We start from the raw sequence: 22,696 nt of genomic DNA on the forward strand, positions 1-22,696 counted from the left end.
ACCCCTCTAAAACCAGGCTGGTCAACCAGCTAAAACCAGTCTAGGCTGGTTTAAGATGTTTTTTTCAGTAGGGTGGATGAAGAATTTAAGTAAAATGAGAAAACAATTTGCAGTTAAGTCATCATCTTTGCTGACCTAATATACTCCAAATTTCAAAATGTCCCAATAAATAGGAGGACACATTGAAATACATTATTTTATCCAGTTGTCCATATCAGACGAATTACAATGAAGAAATAGATGTTCAACAGTTTCAATATCACTGTTGCAGAATTGGCAAGCATTACAATTCACATATTTCCGCCGTCATATTATAAGCTTTGTCAAAGAGAAATATTTGTTGATGAGAAACATTGTGATGAGATATTGTGTCAAAGAAACAAATAAATAATAAGTAAATCAGTAAAAGTGTTAGATATATGTGTACAAAAAGGATCTGATATTTTAGAATTAATTCTTACAATGATGTCATTATTTTTTTCAGTAACAGTTTTATTTAAAGATAGGCAGACAGATTCATGTATTGAGTTTTCATCCTTATGTATTTAAGTTTTTATAAGTTGTATTATGAACATACATTCATGTCAAGTACATAATGTTATTGCAAATAATGTTTTTGTGTCCACTGTTACTATATTGTTAACCAAAAATAAATTAAAATGATAACCTATTTCAGGATGTTTTCAAAGATTTCACAGACACGGCAAATAATATCAACCACGTGAGAGGGATCCAAATCCCAAAAATGTTAAATGTATCTACATTTTCATGTACACAGACCATAAATTTACTGTGAAAAATTTATATTATACCATGTATATAAGGGCGACATGGTGGCGCAGTGGGTAGCGCTGTCGCCTCACAGCAAGAAGGTCACTGGTTCGAGCCTCAGCTGGGTTAGTTGGCATGTGTGGGGTTTGCATGTTCTCCCCGTGTTCGCGTGAGTTTCCTTCGGGTGCTCTGGTTTTCCCCACAGATCCAAAAACGTGCAGTATAGGTGAATTGGGTAAGCTAAATTGACCATAGTGTATGTGTGTGAATGAGAGTGTATGGATGTTTCCCAGTGACGGGTTGCAGCTGCATAAAACATATGCTGGATAAGTTGGCGGTTCATTCCACTGTGGCGACCCCTGACTAATAAAGGGATTAAGCCGAAAAGAAAATGAATGAATGAATGAACGTGTATAAATATAATTTGTAAAATTTTAAAAATATAAATAAGTTCTGTTACATATTTATAAATTTATCTTAAATACTCTTTTATTATTCATGTTAAACTAATTAGTATTTGTAATCAAAAAACTTTTTAGATTTCTTACAATTATTTTGATTGATTTAATCAATTATAATTGTACTATACCGCATGCTCATTTAGTTATCTTAAATGTTTGGTCTTTTTATACTTATTCTTTATTTTATTAATTTAATTAATGAATAAATTTATTATTTATTTGCTTATTATTCAATCCCATGTACCTCCAATCACAGACCCAGTTTGGAAACTGATTTTTTATAACCAGTAAAAATAAATTAACTAAGTAAAAAAGTAAAAAAAGGTGAACTGAAATTATTATCATTTGGAGCTGGAGTATTTTTACACACAACCCATTTGTTTGCATAGTTTATAGTCCATAGCCCTCAGATAATACTTTTCAATATTTGTATTATTCATATGCTTTGGTTTTGCTTGTTTGTTTCTAAAAATTAACAGGTCTGTTAATATGCCTGTATTTCTCTGTATATGTCAATATATCTGCATGCATTTGTATTTTATATGATATAAGCCTGCTGAATTCAGATATTCAAAAATATGGTCAATTGTCGCCACCTACTGTTGCAAGGCAGCACCTGCGTCCCTTAGCAAAATAAGGATTTATTCACAAATGTGGAAATATAAGTCTCTATAGCAGGGGCCCCCAAACGTTCTGAGCGTCACATACTTTAGTATTAATGGGGCCGGGTTGGTCTGTAACAGAAAATTACATTTGCTTTTTTTCATTATTTAGCCTAACTTGTTCCAACCCTGAATAAGTTTCTTTTTTCCATTGAACACAAATGAAGGTACTTTGAACAAAGCTGAAAACAGACTTTTCCTCAAAGTGATTAAAAAGCCTAGAGTGAGGTCAGCTAAACCAAAAGGCCACATTTTGGTGAATGACTAATAATACCTTCAAAAAAAGCTAAGCATGAGATGATATTTGTATAAATTAACATACAGTTGAAGTCAGAATTATTAGCCCCCCTTTGATTTTTTTTTTTTTTTAAATATTTCCCAAATTATGTTTAACGGAGCAATGAAATTTTTACAGTATGTCTGATATTTTTTTCATCTGAAGAAAGTCTTAATTGCTTTTTTTCAGCTAGATTAAAAGCAGTTTTTAGTGTTTTAAAACCATTTTAAGGTCCATTTTTATTTTGATAGTCTTCAGAACAAACCATCACTTTACAATAACTTGCCTAATTACCCTAACCTGCCTAAACCTAATTAACCTAGTGCCTTTAAATGTCACTTTAAGCTGTATAGAAGTGTCTTGAAAATATCTAGTCAAATATTATGTACTGTCATCATGGCAAAGATCAAATAAATCAGTTATTAGAAATGAGTTATTAAAACTATTATGTTTAGAAATGTGTTGAAAAAATCTTCTCTCCGTTAAACAAATTGGGGAAAAAATAAACAAGGGGGCTAATAATTCAGGGGGGGTTAATAATTCTGACTTCAACTGTAGTTCTCTTAAATATATATTAAAAATGGAAAAAAAGATTTTTTTAAAATTATGAGGTAACGTATGGACAGGTCCCTTCTTGAACCACAGCACAACATTCAGGTAAAATGGGCCAGCTGTTCACCTAAAATGGGCCAATATAATAAGTGAACAACACAGGTATAATTTTGGCTGAAATAATTTCAACAGTAAATTTGACCTGTTATGTGTTTTAGCTGATTTAAATTTACTTCATTAACTTGTTCTAAATCCATTTCTTTCGTCTGTTGAACACAAAAGAAGATACTTTGAAGAAAGCTAAAGAACTTTCCCATATCCCATTTTCATTAGCATTTCTAACCGTTAATTTTGCTTGTTTGTTTTTAAACTTTGTCTCCGGCCTGCGTAACGTTACTGAATTTAAAAATACGGTAATTTGTCGCCACCTACTGTTGCAAGGCAAAGCTACCTGCTTCCCAAAACAATGATTTATTCACAAATGTGGAAATAAATATATTGCTTGAATATGCTGCGACGCGGAAGCCGTCGGGTAAACATCAGTGCACTTTTTTAAAAATACATCGAAACATTTTTTCCCGCACACTATCTCGTATCCGTTGACCTACTATGGGCATATTGCGCACGGCGGAGGAAGGCGGAGCGGAAGGCGGTATGAAAGCCTCACATGCCTCGCTTCATCCTCCGCCTCTCTACAGCAAAATGGCGACTGTTGACTACGACTCGTCCGTGGATCCAGAGATGGACTTAACCAGCGACGAGGAGTTAGAGAGGTACCCGAAAAGCCGAATCACTTTAATATGAAGCCGGCTGGTCTGGCCTTGAACTAGCTGTGTTTTGGTGAAACCCTGATCGGGCACATGGGTGCACGAAGGACTCAGATCGTGATTGCCGCATAACTTGAAAATCAAGGGGTGTCGATGGCCTAGTGTGCCAGGCGCCTGCTTCAACATTGGGGTGCCTTGCGATTAACATGTACTTGTTTTTGAACACATGCTTAAATGGGCTTTGACCTTTATAGTCGATGCTAAAGTGTGCCTTGCGTCGTATATGAACACGACAGATGTGCTGTGCGCCGTGACACAGTTTTAAGGGTAAGAATTAGGTTGAAAGCAACGTGACATCATCACTGCTCTTAAGAACACAATGCAGACCCACTTTAACCGGCACACATGACAGCTTAAACATCTGTCTGTCCGACGATGACGCATTGTTGTGTTAAAATGCTTGAAATGGTGCTAGTTGCTAATTTGAGGTGACAACAATGCACATGCATGTAATGTGAGTCTATAGAGGAAATGACGTTCTGCCCATGCAGTCTCCTTGTATCGTCGAGGGACAATAAGTTCTGATTAGATTTTACATTTTGTTCAAGTTGGAAAAGGCATACTACTGTAGTCGTCTTTTTATTTATTTGTTTATTTTAAAATCGTATCTCTTAAAAGGACAGGTCATCATAAAGTATGAACATCTCCACACTTGTTTAAATTAACGTTACTGGTTATGACAACTTAATACATCGTTCAGATTTGTTTGGTTTTTAATAAACGAAAGTAAAAGGAGGCTGTCAGTCTCGAACATTCTACCTGACATCTCTTTTGATAGCTAAATTGTAGTTAACATTAGTGGTGTACTGTCTCTTTAATGCATGTGACGTTCCGATTATATTTATTCGCTGCCAATTTAGGAAGTCGAGGCATTAATTCGACCCTAAAAGAATTTAGGATATGCTATGCAATGATAGTGAGTCTCTTCTGGAGCTTTCTGTGGACGGACGGCTTGACGTGAATTATTAGCATTTTGAGTTGCAACGATCGGTTACCGGACTGTAACTCAAGGAAGTTGACCTGCTGTGACATAACTTGTCCGACATAACTTTTGCCATGCAAAGTGTAGTTACCGGTATTACCTGACAGAGACACACACACACATCATGTGTTATGGGACAAACAGTGAATTGTAAGTGCTGGACTTGAATATTGTAAAACATTTTGGCTCTATTTTTAGCTAATGTAAATGTTGTTTCAGTTGATTTTTAATTCACTTAAAGGGAAGTTGACATAAAAAATGAAAATGTAACTATCCCCATGTGGTTTTAAACATTTTTATAGATTTTTATTTTATTAAATACTAAAGGTGCTTTGAAGAGAGCAGAAAACCTGAATCATTTGACTTCCATGGTTGGGAAAACAAATGCTGTGAAAGTCAATGGTTACAGGTTTTCAACTTTCTTCAGAATTTTTCTTCTGTTCAACAGAAGAAAAAGTCAAACACGTTTGTAAAAGGTGAAGGGTGAGTAAATGATGACAGAATTCAGAAACTTCTGGATGTAAAAATTCTATTCTCTGTAAGGAAAATCTTTTTAACAATAACTGATCAATCTTTGCAGTAGTGCTGTGCAATTAATTGAAATGATATTGCAATTGCAATTTAAAACATTGCTATTAGCTAATTGCAAGAGGCTGCGATTATGAATATATATAATTTAATTTCCTTCACCCGGAGCAAATGCATGACAGCTGTCTGTGTGTGCCTGTCTTACTAGCCAATTGAGTGCACACTTTCGTTCGGCCAATCAGAATAGTGCAACAACTATGCGAAATGCCCACAACGAAAAAACACGAAAGCACAGATGAGTGAGATGGTATCTGTTGCTTCAGAAGCATTAATAGACAAATTAATATTAAAGAAAAACAGCACGTCAGTAATATGGGAATATTTTCGTTTCAAAGTCACAGACACCGAACAAATGCAGGTAATTTGTAAGAACTGTCGCATAATTGTTGCCAGCACAAGGAAATACAACAACCAGCACCTAAAAAAAGCACCGCAGGTGACTTTGAGGAGTGTGATTCAGTTGAATCTTACCAAAAAATGTAATCACTAATGTCAAAACAAAAATCGCAATTAGATATTTTCCCCAAATTGCGCAGCTCTACTTTGCAGACATGATTACTGTATTAAACATGCCTAAGAATTAAGTCTCTTTTTTTTCAACCCTAAACTGAACGTTGACATTGATTACTCACCCTCTTGTCATTTCTAATCTGTAAGATCTTTCTTTATCCTATGAACGAAAATTAAGATATTTTGGATAAAACATCCAAGAGTTCTCTTACCCTCCATAGACAGCAAGCATCAAGAAACATTTAAAGTCCACAAAGTAGCAAGAAAATCCTCAAAACAGTTCATGTGTCATCAGTGGTTTAATTTTATGAAGCTACACAAGAATACTTCATCAGATTTCATCAAAAGCTATGTAGTTTGTGTTAAGAAGATGAACAAAAGTCTCAGGTTTTTGGGATGATAAGAGGGTAATTAATGACAGAATTGTCATGTTTGAGTGAACTATTAACATATTTTGTGTTCTCTATAGACCTTTTTCTTAGAACGCAAAATTACCCATTATGCTTTTGCGTGTATGCGCAAGGAGAATGCTAAGAACTTCCGGACAGCAGCTGATGCGTATAAACAGTCACATTTGGACCGATTTGAAACAATAGTTTTAATCCATTTTATGTGCTTCTAACGTCTTTGAACTAATCCTGTTGTCAATCAGCACCACCTTCTGGACTGATCATTTTTTAAAAATGCGATCTAATGCGATCAGGGAATGAAAAACAACTGCTCTGAGGCATTTTTCCCTGTGTCAGGCGGCATCTTGTGCCGTTTAAATGAAGCATCATCATCATCACTAAAGTCAAGATTTCCACTTTCTTTCAAACATAATCAACCCAAGCAAATGTAATTCACCATAATGTTTGACAACCACATGTAGCCTGTACTGTCCCACTGACACATTGATTGAATAAGTGTCACAAAGTGAAAATAAAGTGGTGTTTTGAAATGACAGAAAAACACATGCCCTGGTAAATACTACACAGAATACAAACTAACTAAATGAAACATAAACGGCTCTCGATTAGAATCAACATGCACATTAGCTAGCTGAGTATCAGTAAAAGACTTTTATTGGTCATTTTTGTAAATTGCATGACTTGCATACCTGTTAAGTTTCATGCCAGTATTCTGGATTGCTCTACAATTCACCTTTATTTGTATAGCGCTTTTACAATGTAGATTGTGTCAAAGCACTTCACATAGAAGATCATAGTAAATTGAAACAGTGTCAGTTCAGTTTTCAAAGTTTAAGTTCAGTTCAGTTTAGCTCAGTTTATTGTGGTTTAATAATCACTACTGAGAGTCCAAACACTGAAGAGCAAATCCATCGATGCGCTGCTCTACAGATCCCGACCCATGCAAGCCAGTGGCGACAGCGGCGAGGAAAAAACTTCACCAATTGGTGTAAGTGAAGTGTTAAAAAACCTTGAGAGAAACCAGGCTCAGTTGGGCACGACCATTTCTCCTATGGCCAAACGTCTTGTGCAGAGCTGCAGTCTAGGCGCTGAAGAAGCTGGGCGTCAGCGAGACTCGTCTGTCACTGGTGCATTACAGGAATCAGTCTCATGTTCTCCACTCATCCATGACCACCACAGCAGCTGCTCAGGATACAGCCTGGTCCAGGATTATGGAAACCTTGGGATCATCTAATTGCTGGTCTTGGATCGAATCAGTGGTGCTGCATAGTCTCTGAGGGTCTCGGGGAGACTATCCCCAGGTGGAAATAGAGAATAATTAGTGTAGTTGCTGTTCATAGTGTATATAAAAGAGATTCAGAAACCTGCGTGGAGCACATTCATGTATCATACCGCGAAGTGATGCATTGAGTGTGTGCTTTACTAAAAAGATAAGTCTTTAATCTAGTTTTGAACTAATGCAGTAAAGTGTTGTGTGTGCGCACATTTAAGAGCTGCTGAGCTAACAGCTGACAGGTCAGCGCGCACACACACACACACACACTGCATTTCTGAAGGCAGACTTGAACTAGGAGAACATTTTTCTCTCGCAATTGAACCACATCTGACCGAATATAACGTCGTTAACGCACAACTTTCAAAGTCGTGTGTCACAAAATTACTCTGTAATCCACTCAAAATGCTATTGAAACCCATTTTTGGATCGCAAATGACCTATTGTAATCGCTGTAAGCTGAAAAATTCTGTAAATCACTGTAAACGGAAACGTTCTAAACATTCTACCCGAAAGACGCTGGTCGCTATGGCGCCCTCCATGCAGCAGCCAAGAAAAATGTCTATATTTAAGTATGGCTTTCTCAATGCCTAATGTGATTGTAGTTTCTTAAACTAGTACTTTGTTTTCTTCTCACAGCCCAAAGTAATTCAGGTTAGGTGAATTTAAGTTTCTAAACCGTCCCTTTCTCGACTTGTTTATAAGAATTGTGTATGGATTAACTAGTTCTCGTCATGAATATAGTTATAGGTGAAGGAATGCAGTTAAGAAGAAAAAAAATACTTGAAGTTGTCTTTCAACTGCTGCTTTGTAACACCTTCATAATGTTTGTAACACCTTTTATAGTTCACGCTATTAACAAACCATTACAACTATTAGCTCAATAAACTACTAATTAGCTGCTTAGTATGTATGTTGGTACTTGTGTTTAGATGTTGAGTAGGATTAGGGATGTAAAATTAGATCATACTAGTTAATATCTTAATAATAGCTAGGTAATAAGTAAGTAGTATATGTTGGGAGTTGTTACTTAAACTAAAGTGTTACCAAATATTCAATTGGGCTAAGAAAATAACATTTCAGAAAAAGTGAGAAGGCACTGGTGCACTACATAGGAAGCCTCCACTCATGTCGAGAGACCTTTGAATAGCACGTGTGAGCTATAGTACTGTCAGCTCATGTGCCTGATCGGCAAATGATTAACGTCTCTACGCCTAGGCCTAGTTTTGGTTTACAGGGTGTGTGAGCATGACGTTATGACCCCACAGGTGGCACAGGACAAACACGTCACTACAGCTGCTCTCTGTCAGAGGAGAGTGGGAGCTTGAGCATCTTTGTGCAGTTAAGTCGACTCAGCTGTTGACTGAAGCGAAAATATTCTAGGGATAATGATTGTGTGACCTGGTGGTTCTGTTATTTGGCTTGTGAGCAGGCAATTGGTAAATGGCAAGCTGGTGACCACAATGAAATAATCAAGTTTGTTTCTCATTTTTATAGACCTCTAAGGGCTCACTCACACCAAATGCATATTTGCTTCTAAAAACATTTTTGGGAGGTGCGCATCAGCTCTTAACGCACCTCATCTCTCTTCCCCTTCTCTTTTACTCTGTATAAATGGGGAAAAGTTAAAACTGGTAATACGACACTCGTTATTGGGGCTTGTTGAGTGTATACTGCCCTCCATTGTTTTCCAGAAAGCCCTCCGTCCCACCTGACACTATACATCTGTGGGTCGTTTGATTGATTTAAAACAGACACCGCTGATGGTGGAGGCTCTATGTTTAGCAGGCTCATCTGACTTTGTACACCACCCCCCCCCCCCCCCCAACACCAATATCAGAAAAACATGGTGTGTAAATGCACATAAACGGCTTCATTGACTTTGACAGCATTCTCATTTGTAATAGGGATTAGTTCACTACCTGAATAAAACGAATCTTGAAAATTTATTGAGGTTTTTGAAGAAAACCTACAGGATTTCTTTATATAGTGGATTCTGTATCACTGAATTTATATATTTTTGACCTCAAAAAGCTTTGGGAATCAATCAAAAAGTACTTTTTGTTTTTGAAGAAGGTGACAGATCATTTTGCTATGCTAGACCCATGTTCATTGGCTTAAAGCTGCATTGAAACTGCACTATAAAATATCAGACCACTGAGCATCACAGTTGTCCAGTATATGAAGAATAATCCAGCATGTTTTCCTTAAACATTGAAGAAAGACAGAATTGAACATTTTTAAGTGTATGAAATATCAGGACACTTATATTCTGAAAGTGAACTAATCCTTTGTTGTTGTGTGTTTGGGTATTTATTACTCCTGTATAGCAAGGTATGCTGGTGAGGTATTCTGGGTCCTGACAATGCAGCCCATTCTCCAGATCTCTGAAATGCGATATGCGTACGCTAGTAGCGGTTTCCGATCTACATCATCTGCTTTTGTGTGACTGGCCTCCACAACACAAAGTAGATATACTGATAGTTTCTTGCTGTTGTTATGCACAGTTTTGCATAAATTAGGAATAAATAGATGACGTTAAAATCTAAAGCATGTAGCTAACTTGAGGTGTGAAGTGAATTGCTGTAATGTGTTAAATTGAATCAAAATGGGTTTAAAAATTGATTTGATCACTGGCGCAGATACCCTCAATGGTAGTGTGCTGACATAGTGCCATTGCGCATCGGCACGTTCCAACATGCTGACTTTTCCCAATTCTCTCTCGACTTCTTCTCGATTTCTCTCTCGATTGGTCCTGGTCATCAATGCACAGTGCCGTAGTCAGAATACAACCATTCATAATTCTGAAGTTAAATTATTATGTTTGAGACATATGCTTGCAATCTGTCACTGACCACATAATTAGACCCTTTTTTCCACTGGTAAAATCAGACATTTGTTTTATTAGATTCCTTCTTGCAATATATTCATCATAAAATAGACTGGAGTAGTTTTTCTCAACCAGTAAACATTTATTTTGATGCACAACACTCCGTGTTCGCTATAAAGAAAAACATATCCAATGCTTGTCGCAATCATAACTGTAAAATGCGATTTATGATTCGTTAAAAGATGTGCGCGCTTTCAGGTTCATTTTCAATGCCGAGTGCGGTTCATACTTCCCGTGTTGCTCCCAAACAATCACTTTGTGCCACAAACTGAATGTTATTTACAACTTTATTACCTGTTATTCACAGCCTATGCAGGTTCCGTTCACTAAAGTGAACTTCATTCACAGGTGCGCACATCCTCTCTGTGGTAACGGCTCACAGTCAGCTTATGTGTGATTTTCGCGGCCGCGAATATCAACACCATTTGGAGGTGTCCATGTTGCTGAGCAGTATACATAAACAATGATAAGACTTGCATGTTCACCTTTATGCGTCTTTCCTGAACTTGAAAATTTTAATTGGCAGGATCATAGAAATGCTGGATTAAGATTGTCTGGGGGGTTGAATCGAGATCACAATCTTTTATTTGGTTAATTCTGCAGCCCTAGACAACATATACACACATACACGTCATTGAACGTACACCTAGACATCTTTTTTTTTTTTTTTCTTGGAAGATATAACTGCTGGTTAACTGTTTATACATGTCCACCCTGTGCACAACTCCTTCACTTTCCTGAATTTGATTGTAATGCAAAATGTGCACTTTTTGAATAAATACTGTCCTATCATGGTAATAGCAAAAACACCCATTTCCCCCCCATTTTTTTTTTCAACTGCTTCTTTAATTTGTAAAACAACACTTCAATTTTGTTGGAAATGGGCACGTTTTATAACTCTACTAGAGTTTGTGTTAGTACACTTTGTAACTACAGACATTTGTTTTTTTTTGAGATGCTAATGGTCTAATCTGATTCAATGACTTATGCTAAGCTAAAAGTGCACCCGCCAGATTTTGAGATGGGATGAATGGATTCAAAAAAGGTAAAACTCAACTGTTTAACTCTAGAGGATTTTAACTCAAAGCCTATTTCCAAAAATATGGAGTGTTCGTTTTAATGTTCAGCTCTAAACTGCTGTAACTTTTTATGTGCATTATAATATATCTTTGTTTGTTGAATCTTTAGGGAAGCTGAAGGTTTCAAAGAACAGGGAAATGCATACTATGTCAAGAAGGACTATGCTGAAGCTTTCAACTTTTACACCAAGGCCATCGGTAAGAACACTTATAAGTCTACTAGGCTGTCTAGTTTATGATTCTATTGCTGATTTGTTCCTACACACCTCTGAATCATATTCTGCCCTCACAACAGACTCTGATGTTCCCTCATAAGCATGTTATATCCGAATTCTCCACACGTTTTCCTTTAAAGCATCATGATGCCCAGAATAGATTTTGTCATGGCAACCCCTTGTATTGCAAAGCTTTTGATGACTTTTTGCTTTTGTAGTTGTGACAAAAATAGGCATTTTCTGTTTACTGAAGTGTCTGTCTACATCATTTGTCTGGGTTTTATTTATTTTTTTTACAGACCTCTGCCCAAAAAATGCCAGTTACTATGGCAACCGTGCAGCCACATTGATGATGCTGAGTCGCTACAGAGAGGCACTAGAGGATTCTCAGCAGGCCGTGCGACTCGATGATAGCTTCATGAAGGTGAGGCTTCAAGGACCGGAAACTCTTGATATTTTAGATGCAATTTAAATTGAAAAATCTCAAAAGGTTACATTGTCTTGCACATTAGGGTTCCTGAGTTGATGAAATGCTAATAATAAATAAATCATTGTTACCTCCCTTCCAATACTTTTTAATGGTCGAGGGGGAAAGAAAAGGAAAACATTAAGCCAGTTTTATTATTGTTGCCCTTTACAATAGATGAGGAACAACAATACATGAAAGTACTATTTAAACTGAAAAACTGAAGCCCTTCTGGTTGGCTCTAAATCTGTTATTTCCAAAGCTCAAGATTTTACTCTATCAATAATTCTCCAGTAAATTTTACAACTCATTCTAAAAGTCTTTGGGTTATACTAGATGGTATGCTTTCGTTTAATTCACATATTAGTAATATTTCACGATCTGCCTTTTTTCACTTGCGTAACATTGCAAGATTTCCCCCTTCACTATCCCAACAAAGTACTGAAGTGCTTGTACATGCTCTAGTTACATCAAGGATTGATTATTGCAATTCCCTCCTATCTGGTATCCCTCTTAAACATCTTCACAGATTACAGGTAATCCAGAATTCAGCAGCTAGGGTAGTCACCCGCTCGTGTGCTTCTTAACACATAACTTCAATTCTCTTTCACTTGCATTGGCTTTCTTTTCTTTATCGTGTACAATATAAAACTCTTTTATTTACTTACAAAGCTCTTCACAACCTGGCACCCGATTACTTTTCTGATCTACTTCACTGGTACATTCTTCGGCGCTCACTGAGATCTTCTGCGGCTGAACTGTTATCAGTTCCAAATTTTAGGATGAAGTCATTTGTCATATATATATGCGTGTGTGTGTGTGTGTGTGTGTGTGTGTGTGTGTGTGTGTGTGTGTGTGTGTGTGTGTGTGTGTGTGTGTGTGTGTGTACATGCGTACTATTAAATGTCCTATCAGCTAAATGTCCAATTATACACTTTGACACTGGTGATGTAGAATGTGAATGTCATTGTAAAATGGCTTTATCGTTATTTGTGAATTTATAAATGTATATTGCAATGGCAAAAATGATTGAGGTCATCTCCAAGTATTTCATAAGTCAATATATTAACTATTGTGACAGGCCTAGGTGTTCACAATACTTTGACATCTTTGACCAAAGAGAAGTTTTTTTGAAAACTCTAAAGACCCCATTTTACTACGGAAACCCTGGTACAGAGATAATTTTTCTAAATTGGCAGTCGGAGCTATTTGAGTCTAAAATGCCGTTTCAAAGTGTAAATGAACTAGTGTAAAGCTGCATTCACAGTAAGAGCTAGTCACAGCGGCAAACGAGCGTTCATTTCAGTGCCGACTTCCAGTGACCGTGTGTGTGTGTGTAGATGTATATGTAACTTTAAAGAATATCTAAATTTAAATTTCATTCATTGACGATAAAATAATGTGTCATAATTTGGTTGGAAAATGCTGTCATCTACTGAAAAACAATTTTATTTAACCAAAGACAACATTAAGATCCTGAATTAGTTTATTAAACTCAATCCTACAATTAGACGGTGTAATTTATGTTTTCTTTGTGTATGTGGATGCATGAATAAAGTAATAGATTAACTAATTATTTTTATTTCCATAATTTCAGCACCAAAACACTCAATACAATGCACGGCAGTTAAAATAACCATTACCATATAATAATGGGAAACTAAACTGTTCACAGTCTATTTTAATGAATGCCAATCGATCACCGTATTTGTGAACTACAGCTAGTGGCGATAATTCTCCTTAGGAGTTAGTCCCTGTTAAACAAGAAGTAGAAGACTGATCATTAACTAAATATGGTCATCTTTGTAATTAAGCATTTTATGTACTGATTACATTTATATTTTGTGTTTTCTCTGAACGTTTACTTTCAGTGGAACGTAAACTCAATCACCATAAACGTTACCTAAGCAACCTCAAGGTGGGAACACCCACAACGTTTCAGTCGCCACCCAGAGCGGTAGTCGGTTACAAGGTCGCTGCTAGTGTGAATAATATTGATGAGCTTTAACGTGTGAATGTAGTTTCATATAACACTCTGTTTTTTTTAGGATAGATTTGCCGACATATAAACCCTACATTAATATGTTCATTAATAACTGTTTTAAAGTGCAGTAAAACATTTAAATCAATTAATGGTTTATTTTTTCCAATCACTTTGGTGTTTCAGTAAAACAATGTTTACTAGCGATGTATAATGTATACCTTGAATGTAATAGAAGCTGCCTTTGATAAAAGCACCTGCTAAAGGTAAACTAATGCAGTGTTTCCCAACCCTGTTCCTGGAGGCACACCAACAGTGCATATTTTGGATGTCTCCCTTTTCTGACCCATTGACTTCAGGTGGTGGTGTCTCTTCTGATGTTATGATAAGTTGATTCAGGTGTGTTTGATTAGGGAGAGGTTGAAAATGTGTACTGTTGGTGTGCCTTCAGGAACAGGGTTGGGAAACACAACTAATGCATGTAGTCTAAATTTGAATGTTTTAAATGATCACCAATCATTACTATTGTGCTTCACAGGGACACATGCGTGAGGGCAAGTGCCACCTGCTGCTTGGCAATGCAATGGCCGCCATTCGCTGCTTACAGAAAGTTCTAGAGCGGGAACCAGACAACAGCCAGGCCCAGCAGGAGGTACTGTGAACGGAACACACACCAACATCCATGATCACCTGTGAACCTAAAAACATGCGTCATTAATTTGCTGGTTGTATTTCCTGCAGATGAAGAATGCAGAATCCATCCTGGAGTACGAGCGCATGGCGGAGATCAGCTTCGAGAAGAGAGACTTTCGGATGGTGAGTGTGTCTCTTGCTGCTGTGGGGTTGATCTAGTGTTGTACCCATGTACTTTGCATCTGTTTCTGGGTTGTTGACGTATCGTTGCCATTTCATGTATTTAATAAAATATGTAAACAGAATATATAATATAATAATTAGTTTGGGCCATTTAAATGCTGTAATCGCTTCTGCTTCTGTGTTTTTTTTTTTTTTTTGTTTTTTTTTTGTGAACTGTCCTATGGTTTGACTGTCTCAAACATAGTTCAATAAATTACAGCTCTTATAAATTAAAAAAATTATAAAAATCTATCAAAAATAACTCAGGTCCAATTTTACATGTGGTTATTTTAGTAAATGGCAATCTTTTTCATTCATATTTTTTTATTATCCTTACATTTGTAAAAAAAAATATTTTATTTTATTTTTGTTTCAACTGTTAGGACCAAAATGCTGTCTTTACCTGTGCGTTCCAGACCAAAGGTGGCAAGAGCATCAAAGTTTGCTCTGGTGACAACGCTGTCTACCTTTACTACTTCACTGGCAAATGCGTCAAATTTCGCTACATTGATCTTGTATTAAAAATAAACATAAAGATAACATAAATCAGGCTTTCTAGTGTGAAAATGTTGCACGCTTTATCAAACTCATTTAACTATGGAAGATCAAGTTGTTGCGTGTGATGTGGTTCTGCTCCACATTCAATATGTGTCCATATATCTGAAATATTCTGAAGCAGCAATACTGTTTTGTTTTGTCCTTTATAGTTAGCGTGAGATTTTAATTGTTACAATGTTTATTTTTGTTCTTGGTGCGGTTCGCTTTCACACGGCAGAGTTTCTAAACGGACTAAAATAGCTAAAACAAGTCACGTGCGAGTAAACTTTGTCACATTGATCAGAGTTCCACGCTTTATTTTTCATAGACCTGCTCAGCTGTCATGCGTCCTTATTTTAACTTGTGATGATGAGAAATAAGACCTCATAAGCGAAAAGCTGTGCTTTAATTTTGAATGGTGACACTCACAGACATAGTCACCAGATATAAATTAGAGGTAAGATTTTTCATACATAGCTGGAGCCTAAAATTAGGCACAATAGGCTTTACATTATAGAGAGAAATAATAGATAAATCCAGACTGCAGTTCAGTCAATTTTCCTAACGGATAAACTGCTCTCGTTAATAGTTCAGCATGCTTTCACTTAAGATTCTGACATTATTAAAACCTTACAGAAAAAAAATCACGATTTCACGGTATTGTGATTCCTGCTCTAAAATATTTTCTTTTTTAATGTCTGGGTAAAAAAAGCAAAAAAGAAATCCCCTTTGAACACAATATATTTAATTTTGAGAAACATTTAAAGTATTTTGTAACAGTAGACATGTCAGGCTAAATAATTCAAATGGTCCATTGACTTCTGCTGTCCTTATTAGTTTTAAAAACACTGATTTCTTTACAATTTAAAATGGCATATTTGGATATTTTTTTCTGCTGGAAATACTATTGTCCTAAAAAAAAAAAAATATATATATATATATATATATATATATATATATATATATATATATATATATATATATATATATATATATATATATATATAAATATAAATATAAATATATATATATATATATATATATATATATATATATATATATATATATATATATATATATATATATATATATAAATATAAATAAACTTAAATAAATAAATAAATAAATAAAATCTTATTATAGAACATTTTGTCGGTTTTAAAAACTTGACTTTTCCAAACCATGGTAAACCTTGGAAATGACTATTGTCCCATTGTCCCCTACTTTCACTTTCATATTCGACATGAAACGCACATTTACCCGTAGGACTGATGACATCCCGCCCTACTCATATACTCATATAGCCAGATATGCCTATTACATATCCATAAAACACGTTAGTTCATTGGATCGTATTGCTTTCTCACTACAATCAATCCGCTCCAAGGTTAGTTTCAATCGAGCCGAGGCCACCTCATTCAGGCGATCTCGGGCCGATTGTTTTGGCGCGGACCCGAGCGCGATTGCTGGATTCACGCATGTCAAACGAACAGCACTAAATGGGAAACAAGCCAGGTTCCAGAACAAAAGTCTAGGTGTGAAAGCGCCCTAAAAACTAAACTTAGAATTGTGAAATGTAAATGAATACTACATGGCACAATTATGATTGAAACAAGAAACCATCAAACTAGCAGTCTGGAGTACAGATGAACATCAGTGTGTGTCTTTCTGTAGGTGGTGTTCTGTATGGATCGGGTACTGGATTCTGCGTCTGCATGCCACCGGTTCAAGGTGCTGAAAGCAGAGTGTTTGGCTCTGCTGGGGAGATACCCAGAGGCCCAATCGGTTGCCAGGTAACAGCATTACAGTATTATGGTGTTTGTTCAGTAATAAAAATGCATAATATATACACTAGATATCGCATACGGACCCTAAGCATGCGTCAATAGTGCCGCCACATTTGTACAGTACTCTCAGGACAAATGCCATTCAACCGCACTAGTCAAGACCAAAGCCAGTGTGAAGATGCTGGACTTTAGTGCTGTGTACGGGTGTAGTAACGAGCAAACAAAGAAAACAAAGCACAAAGGCAGAACATTTCATAGATAAGATATCGACTTCTACATTTTTGTATGTTACAAACTTTTGTGCTAAGCAAATTACGTTATTGATGATAATACAGTCACTGCACGGACAATAAGGCAAAGTAGCACCAACCTGCACTTTATTCTAGGCTTACGATAGTTTTGATAAATAAAATCAGCAAACAATGTAAATTAAATATGGCAACAAGATGCTGCGGTGCCAGAAACATGCATTATTGTCAGCTAAGAGAACGAGATTCATAACAGGGATTCATTCACAAATGAATCGCTCCCTCCATTAGAATAAGAAGTGAAAGCAGGAGAGGAGGAGTGTTTCAGGACATGAATTAGATCAAATTTAACAGGGAAGGAGGATAGTTCATTTCCATGCACACAAACACTTGCTCATTGTCAGGAATGCTCATGAGGTCACTTATCCAAAAATTTGCATACTGACCACTGGGAAAACTCCTGATCATAGACAAATGTATATGTGTGTATATATCTCTGGATGGGCCAGTCCTCCACTGCACCTTGATCCCACATTCATTTCAAAGGAGCGCTACCCTGTACTAAAATGGCGGCTCTATTGACGGATTCCTTCCAATAGAACAGTAGCGTAGGCGACATCTACTGTAAATATCTATAATAAAAATAGGGATTAGTTTGAGTAATTTTTTAAATGCTGTTTTCTTTTTCTTTAATCAAAAATGCTTTCACAGAAGTATTAAACGGCGCAATTGTTGATTTAAAATGAAATCAGTGTAACTAGGATGGTTTCTAAGGGTTTGTGTGACATTAAAGACTGGAGTATTGATTCTGAAATTCTTTTTTTTTTTCATCAAATGAAAAAAATAATGGAAAAAAAAAACTTATTTAATTCTTTTAATATATTTTCAATCAAATAAATGTAGCTGAGTAAAAAAGTCAAACACTTAAACCGATCTAGCATGAATACAATTAACATGACTGTAAATGTAGTTTATCTGTGTTCTTCAAGCCATCCTGGACATTTTTCTAAAAATATCTATTTTCAATCAAATAAATGCAGCTTTAGGGGCCAATCACGCTGAATGCACTTTTCCGTTCTATAAATACGAGGCGCACCACGCTGCCTTTTTTGTTGACAAAAAAAGCGGTGCTAGGCAATGACTGAATCAGCTGGGTATTGTGCGAGAGTGTTGCTGTTAGTATTAATATAATTTTAATATGTAATAAGATTGTGATATTCAAGATTTGTGAGTCATACAGCACCGGATAACTCAAAACAGCGACCGCTAGTCTCTTCTTTATTTTTAAAGTCTCAGTTGTTGTTTATTTCCCAGATTGTTTACAGAGTATGTTGTACACTGCAAACTCGCGTACTTTATTTGTCACATCCATAACGCATGTTTATTTTCTGCAGTTAAAAGTGTAAAAATGTTTACAGTTTGATATTTTTCTGATCCCACAACTCTCTGGTTAGTAGTTTTGGTAATTATAAACAGATGCTTCAATGTAATTTTACACAGGGTGTCTGCTGGGTCTTAAAGTATTAAAAATTGATAAATCAATTTAGAGAAATCTAAGGCCCTTAAAGTCTTAAATGCTTTTTTACAAGGTATTCAATTCGATCTGTATGCTAAAGTTTACCTGAATTTAATCTCTGAATATTGGGATGCTGTGTAGTTAATTTAAAAAAAATCCTGCTAGATTTGACATTGCACTGCTTTTGTTTACTGCAGTAACCAGGGAAACTGTTATTCCTGCTGCTGTAAAGGTGCTACCTGCTGGATTAACATTTTTATTCAGTATTGATGAATTACCAACCTACTTCACACATGACGTCACACGGGTTCCCAGTTGCACAAAGAGACCGGTCGCAATAGCAAAAATATCGTGTTGTGTGGTAGGATGCCAAATTCGGCAAGTCCAAAATAGAAAACTTAACTTTTACCGTACACCACACTGCTTTTAAATCTAACCGCAGACGTCTTTGGCTCAAAGGGAACTGAATGAAGTGATGACCTAATTAAAAAAAGTCATACACATTACTCATTTTTGATTGCAACAATTATTTCATTAAAACAGTAACATATGGTTAATTTTACTGCGGACACTAAATGCTAAGAATGAAATGTGAAAGTGTAAGTACACATACCCTGCCATACAGGTGCAGTTCACTGTCAGAATGCAGTTGTTTTGCTTGTTGATGATTAATTACTCAGGTCTTGTACAGCTCCGTCGTCTTTCCTTGTCTTTGTAGTGCTAAAACCGAGGTTCTGCCTAGCCAAAGTTTTGAATCTGGTAATTATGGAACATTATTTCTTGCACATGACCACACAGAACAAAAATTGTTGGCATCCAAAGACTTGTAGGCCTTGAACTTCTCTCTTGTTAAATCACTTGGAGTTTCAATGAGATAGTTGTATATTTCTGGCTGAATGCTTGGCCATTTCGTCTTATCCAATATCCATTGGCAGGGTGCTATCGCAAATGGACCTGTAAGACGAACGCCGCTCACTGTAATGTTAATTTTGCCGAATCATTGTACTTATCACTGGGTGACAAGCTGTTATAATACGCTGAAAGCATCATGTAAATAATAATATATATTATGTATTCAATATAACTTATTTCTAAGACAACAACAAACTCTCACTGTAAATGCTAGCGCTCCCGTTTTTTTTCTTATGCAACCTCGCTGCGCACGCATTCTGAATGTTTACAAACATGGTAATTCAGTTATATAAATACAGTTTTAGTTTAGGATTCGTTTCTTGCGATCAGTATTTAGTAAAAACACTGCAAGTTAAAATGTTGGCAATGTTACTGGTTAACCTGAAGTGGTGATAAGGCGTTCATTTATGCAAGGAGTCTTAAAAAAGGTCTTAAAAGGAATTAAATTTTACATTTACATTTAGTCATTTAGCAGACGCTTTTATCCAAAGCGACTTACAAATGAGGACAAGGAAGCAATTCACACAACTATAAGAGCAGCAGTGAGCAAGTGCTATAGACAAGTTTCAGGTGTGTAAAGTCTAAGAAGCAAAGCATTAGTAAAAAATGTTTTTTTTTTTTTTTTTTTTTTTTTTTTGAGAGAGAGAGAGAGGGAGAGAGGGCACAGTTAGTGGTATAGCCAGAGAGGCAGTTGCAGATTAGGAAGGAAAGTGGAGACTAAACAGTTGCGTTTTTAGTCGTTTCTTGAAGACAGCAAGTGACTGCTGTTCTGATGTAGTTAGGGAGCTCATTCCACCAACTGGGCAGATTGAATGTGAGAGTTCGGGAAAGTGATTTCTTCCCTCTTTGGGATGGAACAACGAGGCGACGTTCATTCACAGAACACAAGTTTCTGGAGGGCACATATATCTGCAGAAGTGAGAGTAGATACGAAGGAGCACAGCTAGAGGTCACTTTGTAAGCAAACATCAGAGCTTTGAATTTGATGCGGGCAGCAACTGGCAGCCAGTGCAAACGGGTGAGTAGCGGAGTGACATGTGCTCTTTTGGGTTCATCAAAGACCACTCGTGCTGCTGCGTTCTGAAGCAGCTGAAGAGGTTTGATAGAACTAGCTGGTAGCCCGGCTACCAGAGAGTTGCAATAGTCCAGTTTGGAGAGGACAAGAGCTTGAACAATGAGTTGAGCTGTATGTTCAGATAGGAAGGGTCGGACCTTTCTGATGTTGTAGAGTGCGAATCTGCAAGATCGAGCAGTTCTAGAAATGTGGTCAGAGAAGTTCAGTTGGTCATCAATCGTTACTCCAAGGCTTTTTACCATTTTGGATGCAGTGATGGTTGCTCCATCCATCTGGATTGAAAAGTTATGGTGAAGAGTCGGGTTGGCAGAAACTTCTGATTTTTAGTTGGCAGAAACTTCTGATTTTTAGTCTCTGATTTGTGTATATACCCTGTTACATGTACTTTCTCTGTGGATTTATGTTTTGAGTTTTTACTGCAAATGTCACATCTATGAAACTGGACAAAGTAATGAGCAATTCCAGTGTTAAGTTATTTCAGTGTCCAGTGTAGTTTTTCTTTCTTCAGTGGAAGAGTACCAGAGATTTTGTCCACTTCTGTATCTATAAGACCTCACTGTTGCTCTTTGTATCTTCAGTGACATTTTGCGGATGGACTCCACAAACGGCGATGCCCTGTACGTTCGGGGTTTATGTCTGTACTATGAAGACTGCATCGATAAGGCTGTGCAGTTTTTCGTTCAGGCGCTGCGCATGGCACCAGACCACGAGAAGGCCCGTCTGGCCTGCAGAGTAAGTGCATCATTAATCCACACTGTTAATTGATCATGTTTTAAGTTGGCAAATGAAACTGGTTTTCTACAGTGAAATGTCTAATGCTTTCTCTGTTGTAGAATGCTAAAGCTCTAAAGGCGAAGAAAGAGGAAGGGAACAAAGCGTTTAAAGAGGGCAGCTATGAGGAAGCATATGACCTCTACACTGAGGCTTTAACCATCGACCCAAACAACATCAAAACCAATGCCAAGTTATACTGCAACCGAGCCACTGTCGGCTCCAAGGTCTGCGTTTACATGTTGCATATATTGTCAAGCCTGAAATTATTTATTTACCTGGCTGATTTGGCTTAGTTACTTTTATTTAACCAGCTAGTTGTTTTTTGTTTGTTTGTTTTTTTACTGGAAATGACACCGACTTCTCCTGAAAGACAATAAGACTATGTATACGAGGCATCATTGTAGAATTTTTTTTTTTTTTTTTTCACGTTAGAATGTCCAATATCCAAAATTAAGAATTTGTCTAGGGTATTAATAATTTGTCTGTTTGGCTGCACGATATTGAAAAAATCTGACATTGCGATGTTTTGTTTTGCTGTAATGTATATTGCGATATGAACATAATTTGGCCAGATGATTTGAATAGCTCTATTTGAAAAGATTCAATAATTTGGATCGACCTGGGTGACAGTCTTTTTCGATGCAGTGCATTTGCAGAAAATATAATAAATTACTATTATACGACTGAATTAAACTAATCAAAAGAGAAGTAAATTGTGCTTTATGGTTATCTGTGGAGTCTAGCCGTATTTAATTGCAAAAATCCAACAATCAAACATTAACACTGTCATCATTCCGTAATTAATGTTAAACAATATTAAAAAAAAAATCTTTATATTAATATTTAATAAATTTTATATATATATATATATATATATATATATATATATATATATTTTTTTTATATATATATATATATATATATATATATATATATATATATATATATATATATATATATATATATATATATACATACATACATACATACATACATACATACATACATACATACATACATACATACATACATACATACATACATACAT

General features: G+C 36.3%; 1 protein-coding gene across 2 annotated transcripts in view; it reads left to right on the forward strand.

Moving 5' to 3' along the window:
* The first annotated feature begins 3,332 nt into the window (after nt 1-3,332).
* dnajc7 (DnaJ (Hsp40) homolog, subfamily C, member 7) overlaps nt 3,333-22,696 on the forward strand; it is a 28,126-nt gene continuing 8,762 nt past the window's right edge. The window contains exons 1-8 of one of the 2 annotated variants that reach the window (XM_056453261.1): nt 3,333-3,496; nt 11,392-11,480; nt 11,797-11,921; nt 14,483-14,596; nt 14,686-14,760; nt 17,011-17,129; nt 21,453-21,606; nt 21,708-21,872. In XM_056453261.1, coding sequence (XP_056309236.1) covers nt 3,333-3,496; nt 11,392-11,480; nt 11,797-11,921; nt 14,483-14,596; nt 14,686-14,760; nt 17,011-17,129; nt 21,453-21,606; nt 21,708-21,872 — 1,005 coding nt within the window. The remainder of the gene's footprint in view (nt 3,497-11,391; nt 11,481-11,796; nt 11,922-14,482; nt 14,597-14,685; nt 14,761-17,010; nt 17,130-21,452; nt 21,607-21,707; nt 21,873-22,696) is intronic. The other variant, XM_056453262.1, reaches the window with a different exon arrangement.

Source organism: Danio aesculapii, chromosome 3 (genome assembly GCF_903798145.1).
Source record: "Danio aesculapii chromosome 3, fDanAes4.1, whole genome shotgun sequence".
Lineage (NCBI taxonomy): Eukaryota > Metazoa > Chordata > Actinopteri > Cypriniformes > Danionidae > Danio > Danio aesculapii.